The sequence below is a fragment of the Saccostrea echinata genome, unplaced genomic scaffold (assembly GCF_033153115.1).
Source record: "Saccostrea echinata isolate AGI-Se365-2 ecotype Australia unplaced genomic scaffold, CSIRO_AGI_Sech_v1 ptg000008l, whole genome shotgun sequence".
Lineage (NCBI taxonomy): Eukaryota > Metazoa > Mollusca > Bivalvia > Ostreida > Ostreidae > Saccostrea > Saccostrea echinata.
In genome coordinates, this window is record NW_026889757.1 from 2,344,411 (window position 1) to 2,363,457 (window position 19,047).

The following is a 19,047-nucleotide window of genomic DNA, read 5'->3' on the forward strand; positions in this document are numbered from 1 at the left end:
AACAAAGATCTTGCATTGTTTTACTTTGTAAATATAAATTCATATATTATAATTTAAACTGTTTATTAAATTATGTTCATTAAACTTACATGTATGTATTTTTTTCATTCAAAGGTGTTTTTTTTTTAAATTTTTTCTAGGAAGTTGATTATTTTTAAATTATAATTTTGACATCTACGTCATCTCACATGCTATTTCCCGACCTACAGGTACCCGTTTTTTTTGTATCACTACTCTGTAATCACATTGTTTTGACAGCGGATGACAAAGGTGATAAGCTGTAAACAAAGGATCTTTTTGTATTTTGATCTATACCGCACATGGACCGACATCAGAGTTCTTGGAACAGAGTTTGCTTGGAAGCTTGGTCAACAGTTACTAAGATGCACAAACAATGCCAAAGGAAAGATCCTGACCGAATGTACATGTAAGAGATATTTTTGTATTTCGAGGGCAATTTATATCATGACATACTTATTGGTAGTGTATCATAAAGTTGTTTTGAAAAATATTCTGAAAATTATTCACCCATTTACTTCCTTAAAAATTAATCTTTAGACCCAAATAAATATCAAAACAAAAGCTTTTTTGTACACATTGGGGTGAATTCGCGTGCCGTAACTTAAATATCCAAACAGTTAAGAAACACTAGATAAATATTTGTGTCTTGTTTGGTTGTTTCTCATCCAAACTTATCTCATAATTGCCGGCAAATACTTCCGAAATTTTTCTAAACAATTAACATTTTTTACATTGTTGGTTCATTAAAGAAAAAGATATACGTCTGTTAATAAACTGCTCAGTATTATGGAATAAAAAATCTTTGAATACAGAAATATTTTATATAGGCTTATTTTTATCCCAAAGGTATGCTATTTGAAAATAACACGCACTGAATGTTTTCATAAAAAGAATTCCTTTCACAGATTTCCAAAATATGTTTTTGTTTTTCCTTCTGTGTATTTAAAATTTCTCCGAAGTAAAGACAAATGTTTATAATCATGATTTAATCTGAAGGAAGTGTTTGACAAAAAGGAAAAACCCCACCTATAAAGCAGGTTTATAAAAGTTAAAAATATTTTTTTTTTAAACGATCTTAATCTTATTATTTTTTTATTACAAAAATAAAAGTATTTTTAGGAGAAAATCAACAGATTTTAACCATTATTTTAATTTGTACCTTCAGGTAGTGGGGTAGAATATTTCTTTTTTAAAGTTAATTTTTATTTTTATTAACACAGTTCATTCTTTGAGACAGTATATTCCATCATTTTTGAGTGAGTGGCTCCATTCCGATAAGATTTTAAGTACACGTCAATTCGGAATCTCTCGGATTGTCTGAAGAGGTCCTCGGCTGTTGACAAATCAATATAAATGACTCTGGCACCATGGAAAGCCGCCCTCCAAGATGGGACTTCTATATGATGCAACAACCCCTCCTATCTTCTCAGGGAAAAAAATATAGGAAAACTTCTTCAATGAACGATTTTTTTATTAAAAAGAATTTTACCAGCAAATTTTCATTTTTGTTATTAGAAAGCTTGAGAAGTTAAAACACAAAAGCTTTCAGTTGTTGCTATCTTTGTTTTTAACGTTTAGAGAGGGGAATGACTTCAGATCATTCAGTCGATGCTAGGTTTAATAAAGCTGTAGGTATGCAATTCTCTGAATTTAACTTATGTACACTGTACTTTCATTGTCAGTAGACGACATGGAGCTGTCACGTGACCTACTAGGAAGATCTTTTTCCTGAGTCGAGCAGAATCAGACAACATTTTAGACAGACAGACATTGACTTTGAGTGACCCTTCAATTCAATATGAACAGAAGATAGCAATTTTGCAGATGTTTAGGGGCAAATTCTGTTATAATAAAATTTCAAACAACCATTAATCACGAGAGAATTGTCAAACTTTGCATCCAAACAAGACATTCAAACGTGTAAATACAACCTCAAAGAGTTGCCGAGAGTCATTTATTTTTCATATAAGATTAATTTTAAGAGAGATTTATAACTGTAGGGATCTAAAAATTGAAATGTCGTGTAGTTAATTTCTTCAAGAAGTCCTTTTGCAAAATATGTTACGTTTCAATGGAAAATCCAATAATATTTCATCCAAATTTCGTAGAAGTATTATCGCCCGGTCGGTGAAAATGAATAATACCTATACATATGTACAATCTTTAAATCTTGAAAGCTCATGGAATTAATCTTACAATCATGTAATAATATTTTGTAGATAGCAAAGTTAACAAAAGGCCCACGGGCCACGATGCTCACTGAGTCAGATTTGTGATGAGGTAAATATTTATGCTTCTTCTTGAAATATTTAAATCGCTTCCTGTTTTTAACAATGTCTTAAAGCCGAATAGGGTAAACCATGCTTATTTAAGCTATGAATATGCTCTTTGTTGAAGATTAATCCAACATCTTTTCATAGAAATGACCAGAAAGCTAAAATATCAGATGCATATTTAATCCTTTTCAACCTTAAGTTATAATAGTGATAAAAAGAAAACCTGTCACAATATGCAGGGCTTGACAATCGCATAAAAATTTAGGAAACATTGCAAAATAATAATAATAAAAAAAAATGAATAATAAATAAATAAATAAATAAAAATAAAGCACAGCCTATCGCCTCAAGCTTGGAATACTCGATTGGAATCAATCGTGATCATGATCGACCGCAACCGACGTAAAAGATCAATTCCTTGTCTGTATCATCTACACAGAGACTCAGTTCTTTTTAAAATTGTTTTTATCAGCTAAAAAATTAAATTCATATACAAGACTCGTGAGTTAAAATCAACACATGTGGAATAGAGATTTCTCTGAAATATAACATTCCTAAAATAAATATATTATTTTTTTAAAAAAGACAGAAGTCCCTGATGATACTGTAGCTCTGCTGGTTTGAACTTCTAATTTCTCAATTTATTGACGAAAGTGCCATTAAATATATTGGCGTGAACCCCTTAACAATAACAATACAGTATTATATGCATGTAAGAAAGATATGATTAATCATGACCAGTGTTATACATATGAGCAAATACTAAAAGAAAATAATAAGCACAAGAACTCAAAACACAATGATGTGGCCCAAATTCAATCATTTTGGTCTAAATTTGAAAAAAAATGTTTACAGAAAGACATAAAGAAGGACAGACGACGGACATCTTACAATCGCATACGAGGGTCGTTCAATAAATAATGCAACAAACAGTATATCATAGTAAATGTAGATCTATTTTTAAATTCCATTTTTTCACAGTTGAAACGTTCAATCAAAGAGCTCCTAATCACAGAAAACTCCATGATTTTTCCTATTGTCCTCGCAAAGAAATTCACTTTTAAAGAAAGCATGGTCACTACACCGAGCTGAAAACTGTTTAAAATGATCTCTACCGAGAATATGAAAATGAGAGCGTATGTGAAAACTGTGCTTCTTTACATAAATCGCAGAACTCATATTAAAGATATGATCTTTATATGTGGAAAGAATAGCCTTTAACGCTGTATAGTTTTCAGATTGATTCAGAAATTCAAAAGTAAAAAGGAGAATTAAAAAATAAAAGAACTGGTTGATGGAAATTTGTAGGGACACCAAAACTTATCGATGCTATGTGCAACATGATATCTGAAAATGTCAGATTTACATCGAGGACATTGCTAAGACACTAAGTATTTCAACATCACGATATTTTATAGAATTCTGGCAACGGAAATTAATGAATATAATTATAATTCTATCAGATAGGAGCCGTGTTTTCTTAAAATGACCTAAGAGAAAACACGCATTAAATGTGCCAACGGTCTACATGTATATAAAAACAAATATTTTAACAAAATAGAAGATTTGTTAAATTTGAATGATGGATGACGAAACATGGGTGCACTTTTTATAGCCAAAAAGGAAGATGAATAATAAAATGTGGAATCAAAGAAAAAGCTGTCCTTTTTATCATATATTGTAAAGAGAAACAAAGGCTCCAAGCATTTTTGTTAGTTTTCATTTTTTTCAAGCGGTCAAGTAAAACATGCAGATACACCCAAAGGAAGGACTATCAATGGTAAATTTTATGTTCAAATTGCACTGAGGAAAGGTAAACAGATTTCTTGCAAAGGAAGTCCAAATACCGCCCCGAGGGTAATTTTCTTGCAATTGGCAACGCTGCTGCAAATAAGCACAGAGAAATAAATAAAATTCTGAAGAAAAGAAAGTTTACAGAGCTTTGCCATCCCTCATTTTCGCTAGATATCAGCCATTGTAAGATCTTTTTATTCCAAAAACGCATGAAAACAATCAAACGAAGATTGATATTCATCAGTGTCTTTGGGACATCCCTAAAGATGAGTGTGCTGAGGTTTTCTGGCCATGGGTACAAAGACTTAAGACACGTGTAAAGGATAACAGGGAATGCTTTGAGGGATTGAAAAAGTTTAGATTATGTACTACGTACTTTTCTTACATTTAGATGACCTATTGCATTATTTATTGAACGCGTACGATCCTCGTAAGTTCTTCCGAGACTTGAATCACTAGTGCTAAAACTTATTATAATTAGAGACACACAACAATAAATGTAACTTTTACATGCGTAGAATAAAATCAGTGTGCCAATTTCAGCTTCTAGTTTCAAGATGCTTCAGTCTACACTTTCCAGATGCAAATGTTTAATTAAACAGATGTCTCAATGAGACGGTAGCACTACTGATTTTTACTTTATAATAATGGAAGAGAAAAAGTTGCACCAGGATTTGAAGCATTTTTAAAAAAAAGTTTCATGTTTACAATGCGTCTTGAGTTTTTCTATACTTGTTTTTCAAAATAAAACCAAAACTGTTTAATTTTTCATTTGAACAGTATAATTTTTATTTGTATTCTATAATTTTCTATTTGTATTCTATAATTTTCCATTTGTATTCTGCATTCCATTTCAATTGTATAATTTTTTATTTGTATTATATAATTTCTATTTACATTGCATAATTTCTTATTTGCATATATAGTATAATTCCTTATTTGTATGCGATAATTTTTTATTCGTATTGGATCCGAGGATTGTTTATTTGTTTCGATACGAAGGAAATTCATTGGTCAAGTTTTAGGCTGTATCGTGTTGAAAACGAGCGAAATGTTCAGGGTGTTCAAAGCAAACTGGACTCCTACATGTACATGTACATATTTTTGCGGGTATGTTAAGAGACGGCCATTAGATTCTGAAAAGGGGGAACTGGCAAATAAATAATCTGTCCTCAGAAATATTCACTGGGAAGAAAACAAATAAATTGACCTTTACTGGTGGTACCTAACACCCCCTCCCCCGCTCCCCCCACGAAACGGAGTTTTCGGGTTTGGGCAGATTTTCTTCTTCTCGTCCCTGGTCATCTTGGAAATAAATATTCTGCCCTGCGAGAGCATGAAAATAAATAATTTGATTTACTAAATCTGCCACCCCCCCCTTTCCCCTTTGAGAATCAAATGAACGCCTCCTACATGAACACAAATAAAGCCCAGTTTTTGTTGAGCACCCGAAACATTTCGCTTGTTTTCAACACGATACAGATTAAAACTCCTTCGTTACGAAACAAATATACATTCCCTCGGATTAAATGCAAATGAAAAATTATCGCATACAAATGAAAAAATTATACAATATAAATAAGAAATGCAACTGGAAAATAAAGAATACAAACACAAATTATACAATACAAATGATTTTTTTACAATACAAATGGAAAGTATAGAATACAAAATTCAAATGGAAAATTTTAGAATTCAAAGGGAAAATTATAGAAAACAGATAAAAATCACACAATACAACTGGAAAATTATAGAATACAAATAAACAAAAATTTAGAATACAAACAAGAATTATACAATACCTATGGAAATGATCGAATATTGCAACGTTTGACATGCCATATCTGATATAATGTTTAAGCTTAATTTCATTTCCAAAGAAAGTTTCGTCACTTTTCTTTTAAATGCAGTTTTTCAAAATATGTTATTTCACATTATTATTTTTTCCCTTTCATTTATTTATTTATTTATTTATTTATTTTATTTTTTTTTCGGGGAGGGGGGGGGGGGATATTGTGATGGACAAATGACAACAGGAACAGCAAAGCATCGACTACTCTGAACAGTTAAATTACAAAAATAAATCACTTCTATAGGTAAACCGTATGGGCATTAAAAAAATTATCACTAGTAATTGTAAAAAATATTTCAGAAATATTGTTTAAGTGCCTTGAACAGTTGAATATTCACTTATATAAGTATCGATACTTAGGCAATTTATAATGCTACAGTTAAAGTGTACAGTACAGTATTCATAGACAAAGGGGCATAACTTCCAAATATTTTAATGTGCATCTTAAAATTAATTTTCCAATAAATTAACTAGCTGTCGTTAGGGTACAAATCACTAGATGAACTGCCAAATATATGGCCAGATCAAATAAATCAAAATTCACATTTCGAAAAGAAAGAAAGCGAATTTTTAAAGTTAAATATTACAAAGAAATACAATATAAGAGTCTTAACATTTTATGTATCCTTCACCATATTTTTGTCGGAAACAAAGGCAGGCGTGTACTGAAATATTGTTAAAATCTGTGCAGATGGGGGCAAATTGTTACATTTGTATATGCATTGGTTAAAAATAGAATCCATGTGGCATGAACAAATATGAGCTTTTTAAATAATCCCATCAGGAGGTGCACTTATCCACACTTCAAAAGCGGAACTAAAATTTATTGTTTCGCGTATTGCCAGAGAGAGAGAGAGAGAGAGAGAGAGAGAGATTTCTGCAAATATTTCATCAATCCTCGGTCACTGTTTTAAGTTCATTTCAACAAAATCAAGGTTACACAAAGAAGAGGAACCCATATTATAAAAGAACTAACGAATAAGTCAAAAATGTAATTATGCATATAACTTTCTTTTTTATATCAATTTGAAAATTGTATTATCCTTTTTAGAAAGATATATAATATTTTAAAATTAATGCAAGGATATGCATTTTAATAGAATCGTTCATTTGGCAAGATTTTACAATCTCCTAAAGTTTTTAGACTTAGTCATCCGCTCTTGTGTCCCAGATATCAATATTTATGTAAAGAAAACTTTGCACATATATGTATTAAAATAGTCATAACACCAATTTTATATTTGAATAAAAACATTGTGGGAAGACACTAGGTTGATAATTATATATTTTTGGACATATTTTGTTTGTAAATAATGCAAATATCAATTTTTTAAAATACTAAGAGATTATAAACTATGGTGCTCAAATTCCAGCTTTTTGCTGCCATCCTTATAAATCTAAACAATTTCTGTTATCTTTGAATGAAAAACATCAGATACTTTGAATCATGTTATGCATTACAGATAGACACGGATATGGTCCCAAATCAGGAAGCGTACCTCATATGCCGGTTAGTAACCACTAATCACTCGTCCTTGAATTGTCTGCAGAGATGGATTAATTAAATTGCACACGTGTATTCATGCATATTCATTAAAAAATCTTCTCTGCGCCTGGGTATTAAACAAACAAGCTTAGTGCATGGTTAGGATGAGCAAGGATGCCTCTTCAAAAATTGTGATATTCATGGCCCCTGGGTCAGGGGCTCTGGTGTAAGGGTGGGGCTCTATTGATTATATAGTGAAAAATGCATGTAATCTTTCTTCTCTGCTCCTGGGTATTTAGCCGATAAACTAAGCCTATTGTTATAATAAGCAAGGGTGCCTCTTCCAAAATAGAGAAATGGATGGCACCCGGGTCAGGGGTCCTGGTGTCAGGGCGGAGCTCTATTGATCATATGGTGAAAATTCATCTTTTCTTAAAAAATATTCTTCTCCGCCTATAGGTATTTAGAAAACAAACTAATTGCATAATTATGATGAGCACGGATGCCTCTTCCAAAATTGTGAAAATTATCGCATCTGGATTAGAGCTTCTGGTGGTGGGGCAGGGCTCTATTGATTATATGTTGAAAATGCATGAGTATTAACACTGGCAAGTAAAAAGATCTGGTTAATATTATTTGTTACTGAGTACTAGACGTACTATTTTGCTGATTCCTAATCATTCTATTTCTCTTGCTTTTGGGTAACATATCTTCATCTATCAGCTTTTATTTTATACTTTTATGAATCCTTTACAGTGTTGTATTATGCTCAGGTGACCGTTAAGGCCCTTGGGCCTCTTGTTTATGAATATTGCTCACCTGGCTGAACACATATGGTGTCATATATGAATCATTCATTCAACCACTGGCATGTGCATGTAGCACTCAAAAGTTAGTAACTTAGTATACATAAATTCTGTGTGTCTTAATCCTTCTGTTTACAATTCAACGACGAGTGATAAGTGGTTACTAACATAAGAGGTACGCTTCCTGATTTGGGACCATATCCGTAATGCATAACATGATTCAAAGCATCTGATGTGCCTAAGAATCAATTTGAAATCAGATTTCAAATATTTTAATGTATTTATAGCAGAACTGAAAGACGGCCATGAGAGTTCATCCTTGAAATAAGAGACAAAACTTCATTTTTTGATTTATTTTCAAATCTATTTTTTTGTAGACACATGTCTACAAACAGGTATAAAATGTAAAAGGAACATATCTACTATGGATTAATGTTAAGTAGAAAATCTTACTTTATGAATTAATGATCATCTCAGAAACAAGAAAAAAAAGGGCACAAGGAAAAGACCAATATCAGTTTATTGTTTTGCACATCCCACCCCACCCTCCCATTTATGTTTAAATGTGAACATCTGCATGAAAGATTTCGCCTTATCTGCAAGAGACGACTCAGGTACACCTCATCATAAGCTTTGATGACAATTAGGATATATCCAATTTTGTGTTCTCCCACCCATTTTTTTGTTGTTGTTGTAATATTTATAATATATGACTCTTCTTGACCTTTCTTTACTGCTTGCATAACAATGCAGTAGGCTTATCGATTATTTGAAGAATTAAGGTTTAAACTGTCTGTCGTACATTTAAAATACAAAGTTAGTGTCCTATTTGCCATGTTTACGACCCTGGGTGCAGTCACTATTTAAGATCCGCTCAAGCATTGACATCGGTGCATTATGAAGATCCACGTTTTGTGTCTGTTTCTTTTGCTGGGTCTTACGACCACATCTTCAGTAAGTTTTTATCTATATTTTTCCCCGTTGCAAAAAAAATCTTTACAGCTTTCTCTTTTCATTTCAATCTACATGCGTAGATACAATTTACAAACGGTTCTGCTTATTACAGGAGAAAACGGTGTACAAGGTCACCACGATTCTTGTAAGTACTATCAATTTATGTCGTATGTGTACTCTGTTTTTCTTATTAATTATTGTGGGAAAACTGCTATATGACTACATATATTCATTATGTATCGTGCAGCGTAGCAATAAAATGAAATGCAAATGGATGTGTGTTTAAATTGCCCTATGTCTCCGTTGCTTTACCTTGTAATATACCTTTTTTAGTTGGGACATGAGGGGGATATCGTATACCATGAAATTATTTACACTTCATAACAATATCTAAATACATTTAAATGAAGTCACGGGATGAATGATCATGATTCCCAAATCAGAGATTTAAAAGTTGACAAAGAACCGAAGCATGCAAATTCGAGAATTCAGTGTAGAGTTCTGGTTTAAACTAGCCATTTTATCATAAATGCCAGTGGCGGATTTAAGGGGGGCGCACCCGGCGCGCACCCCCTAAAATTGTCAAATTTAGCATAAATCATAGTTTCGTCGAGAAAATGTAAAAATGTCTACTTGGTAGACCTCATTTTTACCCTACAAAATCTCTAGAATCCAGAAGCTTCCGGGGGCTTCGCCCCCCTGGATCCCCACCAGGGCTTTGCCCTGGACCTACCGGGGGGCTCAAGGCGGCCCCAGACCCCCTGCCTACTTTTTGCGGCCCCTCTAACTTCAATTCCTGGATCCGCGCCTGAGTGCGCAAAATTTAAACTTATGTCATATGCATATGATTTATTATAGTGATTCAAACTCCTACAGTAAACCTATCTGCATTCTTTACAATGCTTCATACGAAGGTATAGCATACCATACAGAAGGATATGCTTACAATCTACGCGTGATCTATGCCCATTGCTAGCATTTACACGTGATTTCTCGTGGTATATACCTGATAACATTGGATATTCACATAAATTAGCATGATCCTTCTTAATGGTGCTCGTGACTGTACACTGTAAAATATTTAAAACGTTGAGATTTTGTTTTGTCAATTCTGCATTATTTACTCAAAGCACGAACCACATGGGGTTATACTTAACCACTCATATACTATAAAATACATTTCATAGTAAAGGTGGTCAAAAAGAAAAATGGGCCGTGACTAGCTTATAGCCCCTGTACACTAACCGGAAGAAAAACAACAAGGAAATATATGCTTTCTTTTCATATCTAATTTTACCGCTACAAGCGTTTGCGCTTATAAACTTTGTTGTTATATAAGGTTGCGTGGTAGTGCTCCTGAATATAATTAATCAACTTACAAAGAAAATGACAAAGGCCGCAGAACCTTCTTTATTTTTTAAGACATCACAGCAATAATATGGTAACTTTCATTATTTTCAGAATAAACCTTTTGTAACTCAAAAGGTTGGAAATCCTTCAGAATTCCAAGGCCTTATACCCGATTTGTTGAAGAGGATAGAACCAATTATTAATGTAACCTTTGACATTAAACATGTAGGAGATTTCAAGTACGGCTATCAGGATAGGGATGGGAACTGGACTGGTATGATAGGAGAACTTGTAAAAGGGGTAGGATTTCAGTTTACATTATATTTACCTGGTTGGTTGCGTCTCTTTGAGAATATTTCACTCATGTTGGGACGCCACCAGTTGCTGGTGTGAAGAATCTCTTTTTTTATGGCAACATCTACTGCAATTCGGGACCTCGGTTTATAACTTCTCATCCAGGTACCCTTATCCGAACAACCGGTGTCCATTTTCCACCAGCAGTTGGATTTGAACCCACAGTTCAATTCCTTACTCCGAGACACACACACACATGTTTCTTACAAGTTTGAATGTTTCCTAGCTCTCTAATTGGCTGAAAACATTAATTTATGTGCACTCGGCCTTCCAGGTGAATTTCACATTTATTTTTTGTACATTGTAATAAAAGTAGATCCGGAACTTCCAAATTGATACGATTGGTTATGTATATTTTTTGTCGTCTCCTGTCTCTCACTGCGTTTCACTAAGATTTCAGCAGACGTAACCAACCAAGAAAGATGACGTTGTTTGCTTTTAAAAAGAGTTTTTATCAATTAATAATTGAATCCAATTTAAAACAATTATATACTCCTTTTTGGTCAATAAAATCATCAAATAACTTTGGATATATAACTTTCATTAAACAATAATTTTATAGATATTGCTCTGACAAGAGTTGGGAAGCAAAAGGGCGAAGCAAAAAGGGTTCATACTTTTCATTGTAGGTAGCAGATATTGCTGCAGCGTCCATTACCGTGACAGCAGAGCGAGCAACCGCCATCGACTTTTCGCATCCCTTCATGGAATCGGGAATTTCCATTGTTCTTAAGCGCCCTATTGCGAGGGGGTGGCAGGCTATAAAGGGTTATGTCTCCTTTCTAGAGCCATTTACCGTCGGAGTTTGGATCGCCTTGCTCTTCTCCTGTTTAATCATTCCCATTCTGTACGGATTGATTATGCAGTAAGTAAAAGGGCGCGAGTGTCACAACCAGAAACATCACTTTGATATTCCTAAACATGGAATTGCATGTAACATGTGTCATTGTTTTGGTCTTGTCAACTCATATCTATTTACGATTTTTTTGTTGTTGTTGCCAGTTTTGACCCTATGGAAGATGAAGCTGAAACTTCTTTTCTGAAGAATATTGCCCGAGCAGTTCCTGTTGTCTTCTACAGATTTTGCTTACAAGGTTAAATTTCACGGTGTATAGTAGTTACAAATCTGTAGCTCGCTGGTCTGAAAAAAAAAATAGTAAGGACGAACAGAGAGCTACAGCGCCACACATTTAAAAAGTGTACTATATTTATTGCGCACAAAAAGTGCACTGTTTCTCGATTTATTTCTCCGTTTGTAGCAAAATATTACCAACCGTGTGTTCCTAATATATTCTTTCACTAATTCCACACTAAGTATTAGTCATGTACGAAGTACGTTGGACCGAACTGTCTTGCCACCCAAAATGGCACTATAGGTAGGCGAAATATTTCAGGCCCTGGTGGGCTATTAACAACGGTTTTGGCAAATGTTTTATTGTGGAAGTAGTGAAAAAATATATTTGGAACACACGGTTTGTAATATTTTGAGATGGCAGTTTAATTATACGGAGAAATAAATTGAGAAACAACGCACTTTTTTGTGCGCAATAAATATACACTTTTTTTCAATGGGTGGCACTGTAGCTCTCTGGTCGTCAATCCCAATTTTTTTTTTCAGACCAACGAGCTACAGATCTGCAGCTAATATCCACCAAACTAGTTAAAAAAGACATTTTAGCGTTCTTCGACTCATTTAAGTTTTCAGATTTAAGCTTGATTGAATTAGTTTATCTGTATATCTGGATAGTTTTCTTCAAAGTTATCACAGATGCACATACTCCTACGCCACTACTACCATACTCCGCTTCACTGAACATACAACGCTTTTACGTACTTTTATGTTTAGCACACTTAATTTGTATTAGTCAATGAATTAATTATCATCATCTTCTCTCTACTAGAGAGTTTTAACACAGCAGCTTAATTAAATTATTTCTGATCATCTCATATTGAGTTGTAATATCCTGGAATACAAATGTATATGTTTAAATGGGTTGAATTAAAACTGCAGGTGTATTTTAAACAGTATAAATTCAACTGGTTAGAATAATTCTTTTATGTGGTAAATAAAGGACTTTACTGATACATACTAAATTAGATATGTATGCCAATATTGTAGGAAGTCTTGCGCCATCCAAATCTACCTCCAGGGCTGCGAGAGTTGTACTTGCCTTTTGGTCTTTGTTTCTAATCATTTTGTATGCCACCTGGGCATCAGCCTTTGCTGTATTCATCATGGAAGGAAAACGACAACTTCCGGAATCTCCCCTCCATTCATTTTCCGAGCTATCGAAACAAACTTCTGTGAAATTTGGAACAGTTAAAGCAGGATCCACTTATAGATACTTCACAAACGCCTTGGATGAGGTGGATAGCCAAATTGGACAACATTTGAAAAACAATCCAGATCAACTGGTCAAAAGTACAGAAGATGGAATTAAACGAGTTCGAAACAGCAACGGCGATTATGCGTTTATAACAGAAGAAATAGGAGCTAGGCTAATTGCAGGACAATTGCCGTGTGATCTAATGCTAATTCACCATTCTTTTATACGTAAGTCGTTTTCTTTCGGATGTGCCAAAAACACTAGCACATGCAGAAATCTAGATATCGCCATCATTAAGCTGAAGACAGATGGAGTGATTCAAGAACTAATAGATAAATGGCTGAATGAGGACGACGTCTGTGACACAGATTTCTATGACGATTATTTGCTGTACATTAAGTCTTTCAACAGCAAGAAAGACGAGTCGGGATATCTTTTTAAGGGTAGTGCTTTGGGTATGGATAAGGTTGGAAGTGTATATGTTCTACTTGCCATAGGAATCGTTCTTTCCGTTTGTTTGTTGGTCTTCGACATCTGCACGGAGAGAAGGGTGCAGGTAAACACGTATAATACAGATCATGTGAATTCTTGTCTAGCACTTCCATTTCACTGAGTAATTCAAATCGAGTTAAAATTTATTTTAAACACGAATACAAGGGTTTTTAAAGCTATAAAATTGTTTATGTTGCTAAAAAGTATAATTTTACATGCTTGATTTTTTTTTGTTGCTATATCACAATAAATAGGAGGTAACATTCTTCTCCCTATACGTATTTGCATTCGATTTTTTTTAAATATTTATTTATAGAGACCACGATAATAAATGAATAAAATAAGCGTGGTAACAGGCACAAGTTTGTTCTTATTTTACAGAAAGCAGTGTCTAGAAGAGGAGGGACAGACAAACAACCATTTGAAGCTATTACAGATGACATGCAATAATTCTAAGCAACCATGATAACCTGCACTAAACAGTAACCGTTGATCAGAAAAGACTTAATTTTAACATGATGAACCGATGGTTTAATTAGTATTGTTTAGAAAACTGCCCTGCTTGTGCCATGTACATGTAGATATAGATACAGCCAATGATTTAACGATTTGCTAAAGACTGCATAATTATTATAATAATTAATGAATGAAATTGTTAAAAACAGACCGAGGGTTTATTATTAGAAATTTACATGCATTTTAAAGATAGTGTTTTTTTTTCTCCTTTTCCCCTCTCTTTTCTTTTCTTTTTTTTTTAATGCGAAATGTGCATGTTAAAAATATTTGCCCATGAATTCCTTCCTTACACTGAATGAAATTGTAACAAAGTCTTTCTGCGCATGCATGTTAAGTTTTAAATTTTTGCCTCCCCTTTTTTAATCCTTGTACACATGCAGTACTTTACCAAAGCTGATATTCTGTTTTGTCCTGGAGAGTTGCAAAAAAAAAAAAAAAAAAAAAAAAAAAAAAAAAAAAAAATCCCCTTTTTTCCCGAGTGAACTAGATTGCTTTCCTCCTTTTAAAAGGCTGGCATTGTAAGCATTAATGTAACGGCACTTTTAAAAAGATTTGTTTTATACGTTCTCGTTATATTTCATTCAATTATGCTTGCCAGTTAGGTTAAAATCCTTTTCATATGGTCGAGTGTGTAGTAGATAAAGAAGTAGATGACATTGAGTGCACAGAAAAAGTTATAATCATTAATGCTGTACTTGGTTATTGTAAAAAAGGTCTCAAAAAAGTGTGTGAAAAAGATTGTGTTTAATGATTGAAATAGAAGTTTATTAATATAGTCTAACAGAAGATGAATGCCACCTGTATGCTTTTGCTTTATTTTCATTGTATGTACATGTATATATGAACGTATGACAAGTTAGGCTTTGAAAGGTTATTCAAATTAAGTCTTAATTAACACTAACTGTGATTAAAATTGATCGAGATATGCTTAACTCCTTGTTTAACTGTTGCTTCACCCTTATGTAAAAAAAATAATTTAAAGGGAAATTTGGGCAAATCAAGGATCAAATTTTAATCAGATTGCTTAACAGGCCTTGACAAGGATCCTGTCTGAAGGTCATAAGAGTAATATTATACATACTAGTAGTTTTCTTACAACAAAGCAAATTATTTCTTCAAATCACTTTTTTTTTCAAAAGAAAAAAAACTGTTATCGATATTAACTATTAACTATGGGTTAATATTAGAGCGATACAGGTATATAATCATCGTTACCTAGTACAATCTCCCTTATTAAACTCTTTCATGATTTTTATTTAATTTCTAATGCTTGTTTATATCATTTATTTAAATTTCTAATGCTTGTTTATATCATTTATTAAAATTTCATATATTTTCAGTGTTGCTTTCTATTATATCACAAACTACAAGTTTATTTAATGAACGAAGATTTTTTTCCTTTGATTTCATGGGCAACTTTATAAACAAGAAATTTCATGTTTCTTTACTTTTTAGCATTAACGAAGGTCTGATTTCCAAGGGCTCTTGGAGGTACTTTTTTTGATTAATTGATTGTGTGTTGTTAAACGTCGCATTTGATAATTTTTCACTCATATAGAGACGTTACCGCGTATGCCGGTGAAATGCTTCAAATTTAGACCTACGAGGGGTGATCAAAAAGTTCGCGAACTATCTCTATATTTACAAAACCATAATTCAGATCAGAATGAAATTTGGCACACATAAAGTCATACACATATTCTATAGATAGCAGGTGTTATATAATGTTTTGCTCCTTGTTTGTGACATCACAATGTGAAAATGACGTCAATATGTAGAAAAATGGTTGACTCAGTCGCACTCGAGCAACGAACGGCTGTAAAGTTTAACATATATCTTGGAAATTCCTTTGCAGTAGCGTATAATAATTTGTTCATTAATTGGATTGATTGTTTTAGTGAAGGCAGGGAGATGATTAAAAATGATGTTTGTTCTGTTGCCCAGCGAAAGCAAGCCGGGGAAAAGATATGTCCTTAAAGTAGCTGAGCAATTTGTTTTGAAAGATCGCAAAGTTACAATTAGAAAAATAGTTGAATATCTTTACAATAATATAATTATTAAATCCCTAAAATTTCATTTACTTTAGACTTTAAACATATGAGATATGATAAAAAAGAGGTCGTCCATACTTTATCCACATCGGATAAACGACTCTCCCGAGACAGAGAACTCGGGTTTTGATGATCACCATGCTAATTCTGGGAAGGGATGTCTTTATCCACCTATCCTATTGCCGAGATTTGACCATTTCTGACAGATGAAATGTTCTTGTTATAAAAAAATAACTTGCATGGTAAGAAATATAAGACTCGGAAAAATCTTTTAGCTTCTGTGAACAGAACGCCACGAAGCATGTCACGTGACGGCCTGGATCACGTGATTCGCGCATGGGCAGAACAATGATAAATGTGCATTATAATTGTAGAGGACTACTTAAAAAAATAATGAACACTGAAACTTCATTTTATTTCTTTTAAGGAAGTAATTCAATTAGTTCGCGAACTTTTTGATCACCCCTCGTATACTCGGCACTCAGGGCCATTGAGTAGTGAGGGTTCTTTATCGTGCCAACGCCTACCGTGACACGGGACCTCGGTTTTAAAGGTCTCATCCGAAAGACCCGTGACTTTCACTTCTAGTGCCGGGCGCTTGGCGAGGAAACAGTTACGAGGATCGTAATCACGGCCGCGACTGACCTAAGTTGAACGTTGAAGTGAAAGTTGCGTGTCTTTCGGATGAGATCTTTTAAAATCGAGGCCCCGTGTCACGGTAGGCGTCGGCACGATAAAGAACCCTCACTGCTCAATGGCCCTGAGTGCCGAGTAAAGGTCTAAATTTGAAGCCCTTCACCGGTATATGGTGACGTTTCTATATGAGTGAAAAATTCTCAAATGGGACGTAAAACAACATACAATCAATCAATCAACCATTAGCTCTTAGTTTTTCCCTTCACTTTCTAAAGAAAATTTATGTATATTGTTGTAATCCCAATCCATCCCTCTGTCTGTCACAATATCTTCTTTCTCAAATTTCATCTTTTCGGAATAAGATTGACGGTCCAGGCCCGTGGCAACGGAAAGTGGGGGGGGGGGGGGATGGGGTGCAACTTCCTAAAATAAGCTGACAAGCAAAAGAAAAACATATTATCTGTCCAATTTCTGGATTTTGCCAGTGTTCGACTTACAGCAACAAAAAAGTGTGTGGGGGAGGGGGAGGGGGCAACTATAGCATCTAAAAGAAAATTTACTGTAGCAAAATACTATACTAAAAAAAGTGGGAGTCCGCCCCCCCCCCTCCCCTGCGTTCTACGGGCTTGCAGAGTCCTGGAGATTAACAATAAAGTCGGAATTTATCATAAGAGGCCAATCAGGGACCGAAAAACCATATTTTCACAACTCTCATATATTTTACGCATAGCTAAAGCATTCTTTTTGGGGTGGGGTGGGGGTGTCCTTTAGATGATTATTAAGGATTTGCAATTTTCATATTCATCCAGGAGGCCGATTGAGGGGAAAAAAACCCATGTTTTTCTACTTATGTTCACAGAATTTGGTTTCTCGCTTTTTAAGCAGTAGGTAAATTATATTTTGGAAAATGATTGATGGTGTCCTGTAGGTGTGCGGTTTCGGAATTTTCATCTTCAATTTCATCCTGGGGACGTAAATTAAAGATAACTATTGTGGCTTCTTCGCCAGTTGCCCGGGTACAGATGAGAGTACAACAGAGACAACACACTTGGAATTTCTGTCTTATTTAAGTATATTTCTGTTAATTTGTTTGATCCCAGTTAATTTAAGCTTATATATACTTATAAAAATAATCCTCTGCTAGGTGTTCTTGGGACTTTCTCTTAAATTTTTTTCTCTCACGAGAGTTCCATTTTAGAACTTTGCTTCACTTTACTATTTGCTGGCTTTATCAAGGATGTCAATCAAGAATGTACAACCGACTTCTTTATCATTATCATAATAGACACTTTTCCCCTCAACTTGTTGCGTTAGGCTAGTGACAGGCGCTCGTGTCGTGATCGGGAGGTACCGGGTTCGATTCTCGTTCCCGCCGTCGCGTCATACTTCAGACGCAAAACATACATGTCGGTAGTAGACCATAAAAACCCAGGGTACTAAGCGTTGGCAAGACAAAGAACCCTCGCTGTTTAATGGTCTGAGTGCCGAGTAAAGGTTTAAATTTGAAGCCCTTTACCTTTATATGGAGACGTATCATACGAGTGAAAACAAATTATCTTAAGGGACAACAAACAAACAATCAATCTTATCTTTTCTGTACATTTGGTCTTTTGGGGTTTCTGAATATTTGTACACAAAGTCTCTGAATGGCTTTTGGTGGTTTTCTTGGTATAGATACAATGATCAGAGCATATTTGAAATCTGACGTGATATTAATCTTCAACACTTTTCTGTACTATGTACATACATGTAGGCGTCGGAACCGGGGGGGGAGGCTTAGCCCCCTCCCCCCCCCCCACTTTTTTGCAAAGATAGACATTATACAAGTATTGAAAATTGGGGCTTAGCCCCCCTTTTTTACTGGTTTAGTCCCCTCTCACTTTTAGTTAGCCCCCTCTCCTACTTTCATTTCATTTCATGTTAAACATTTTTTGTACAACTTGTCCTTGTCTGATCTTGAATTTATTTAATTTTAGGTAGAGATCCATTTGATGGCATTTGCTGTCAATAACAATCAATAACATTTTTAAGGTCAATATCCCCATCTGCAGCTTAAGAGTCCAATGCGTCTTCCTTCTGGTGATTCGTTTCATTATCATGCATTGCAATTTAGTGACCAACAGGAACAGAAA

At 34.2% G+C, this 19,047-nt stretch overlaps 1 protein-coding gene across 1 annotated transcript; it reads left to right on the forward strand.

Annotated features, from left to right (window-relative positions):
• Window positions 1-9,038: 9,038 nt before the first annotated feature.
• Window positions 9,039-15,567, forward strand: LOC133180926 (glutamate receptor 3-like). Its single transcript, XM_061315379.1, has 7 exons — window positions 9,039-9,189; window positions 9,302-9,334; window positions 10,651-10,839; window positions 11,523-11,758; window positions 11,896-11,987; window positions 13,013-13,776; window positions 14,094-15,567. Exons 1-7 carry the CDS (start codon window positions 9,133-9,135, stop codon window positions 14,160-14,162), a joined length of 1,440 nt encoding a protein of 479 aa, XP_061171363.1. The 5' UTR covers window positions 9,039-9,132; the 3' UTR covers window positions 14,163-15,567.
• Window positions 15,568-19,047: the final 3,480 nt, after the last annotated feature.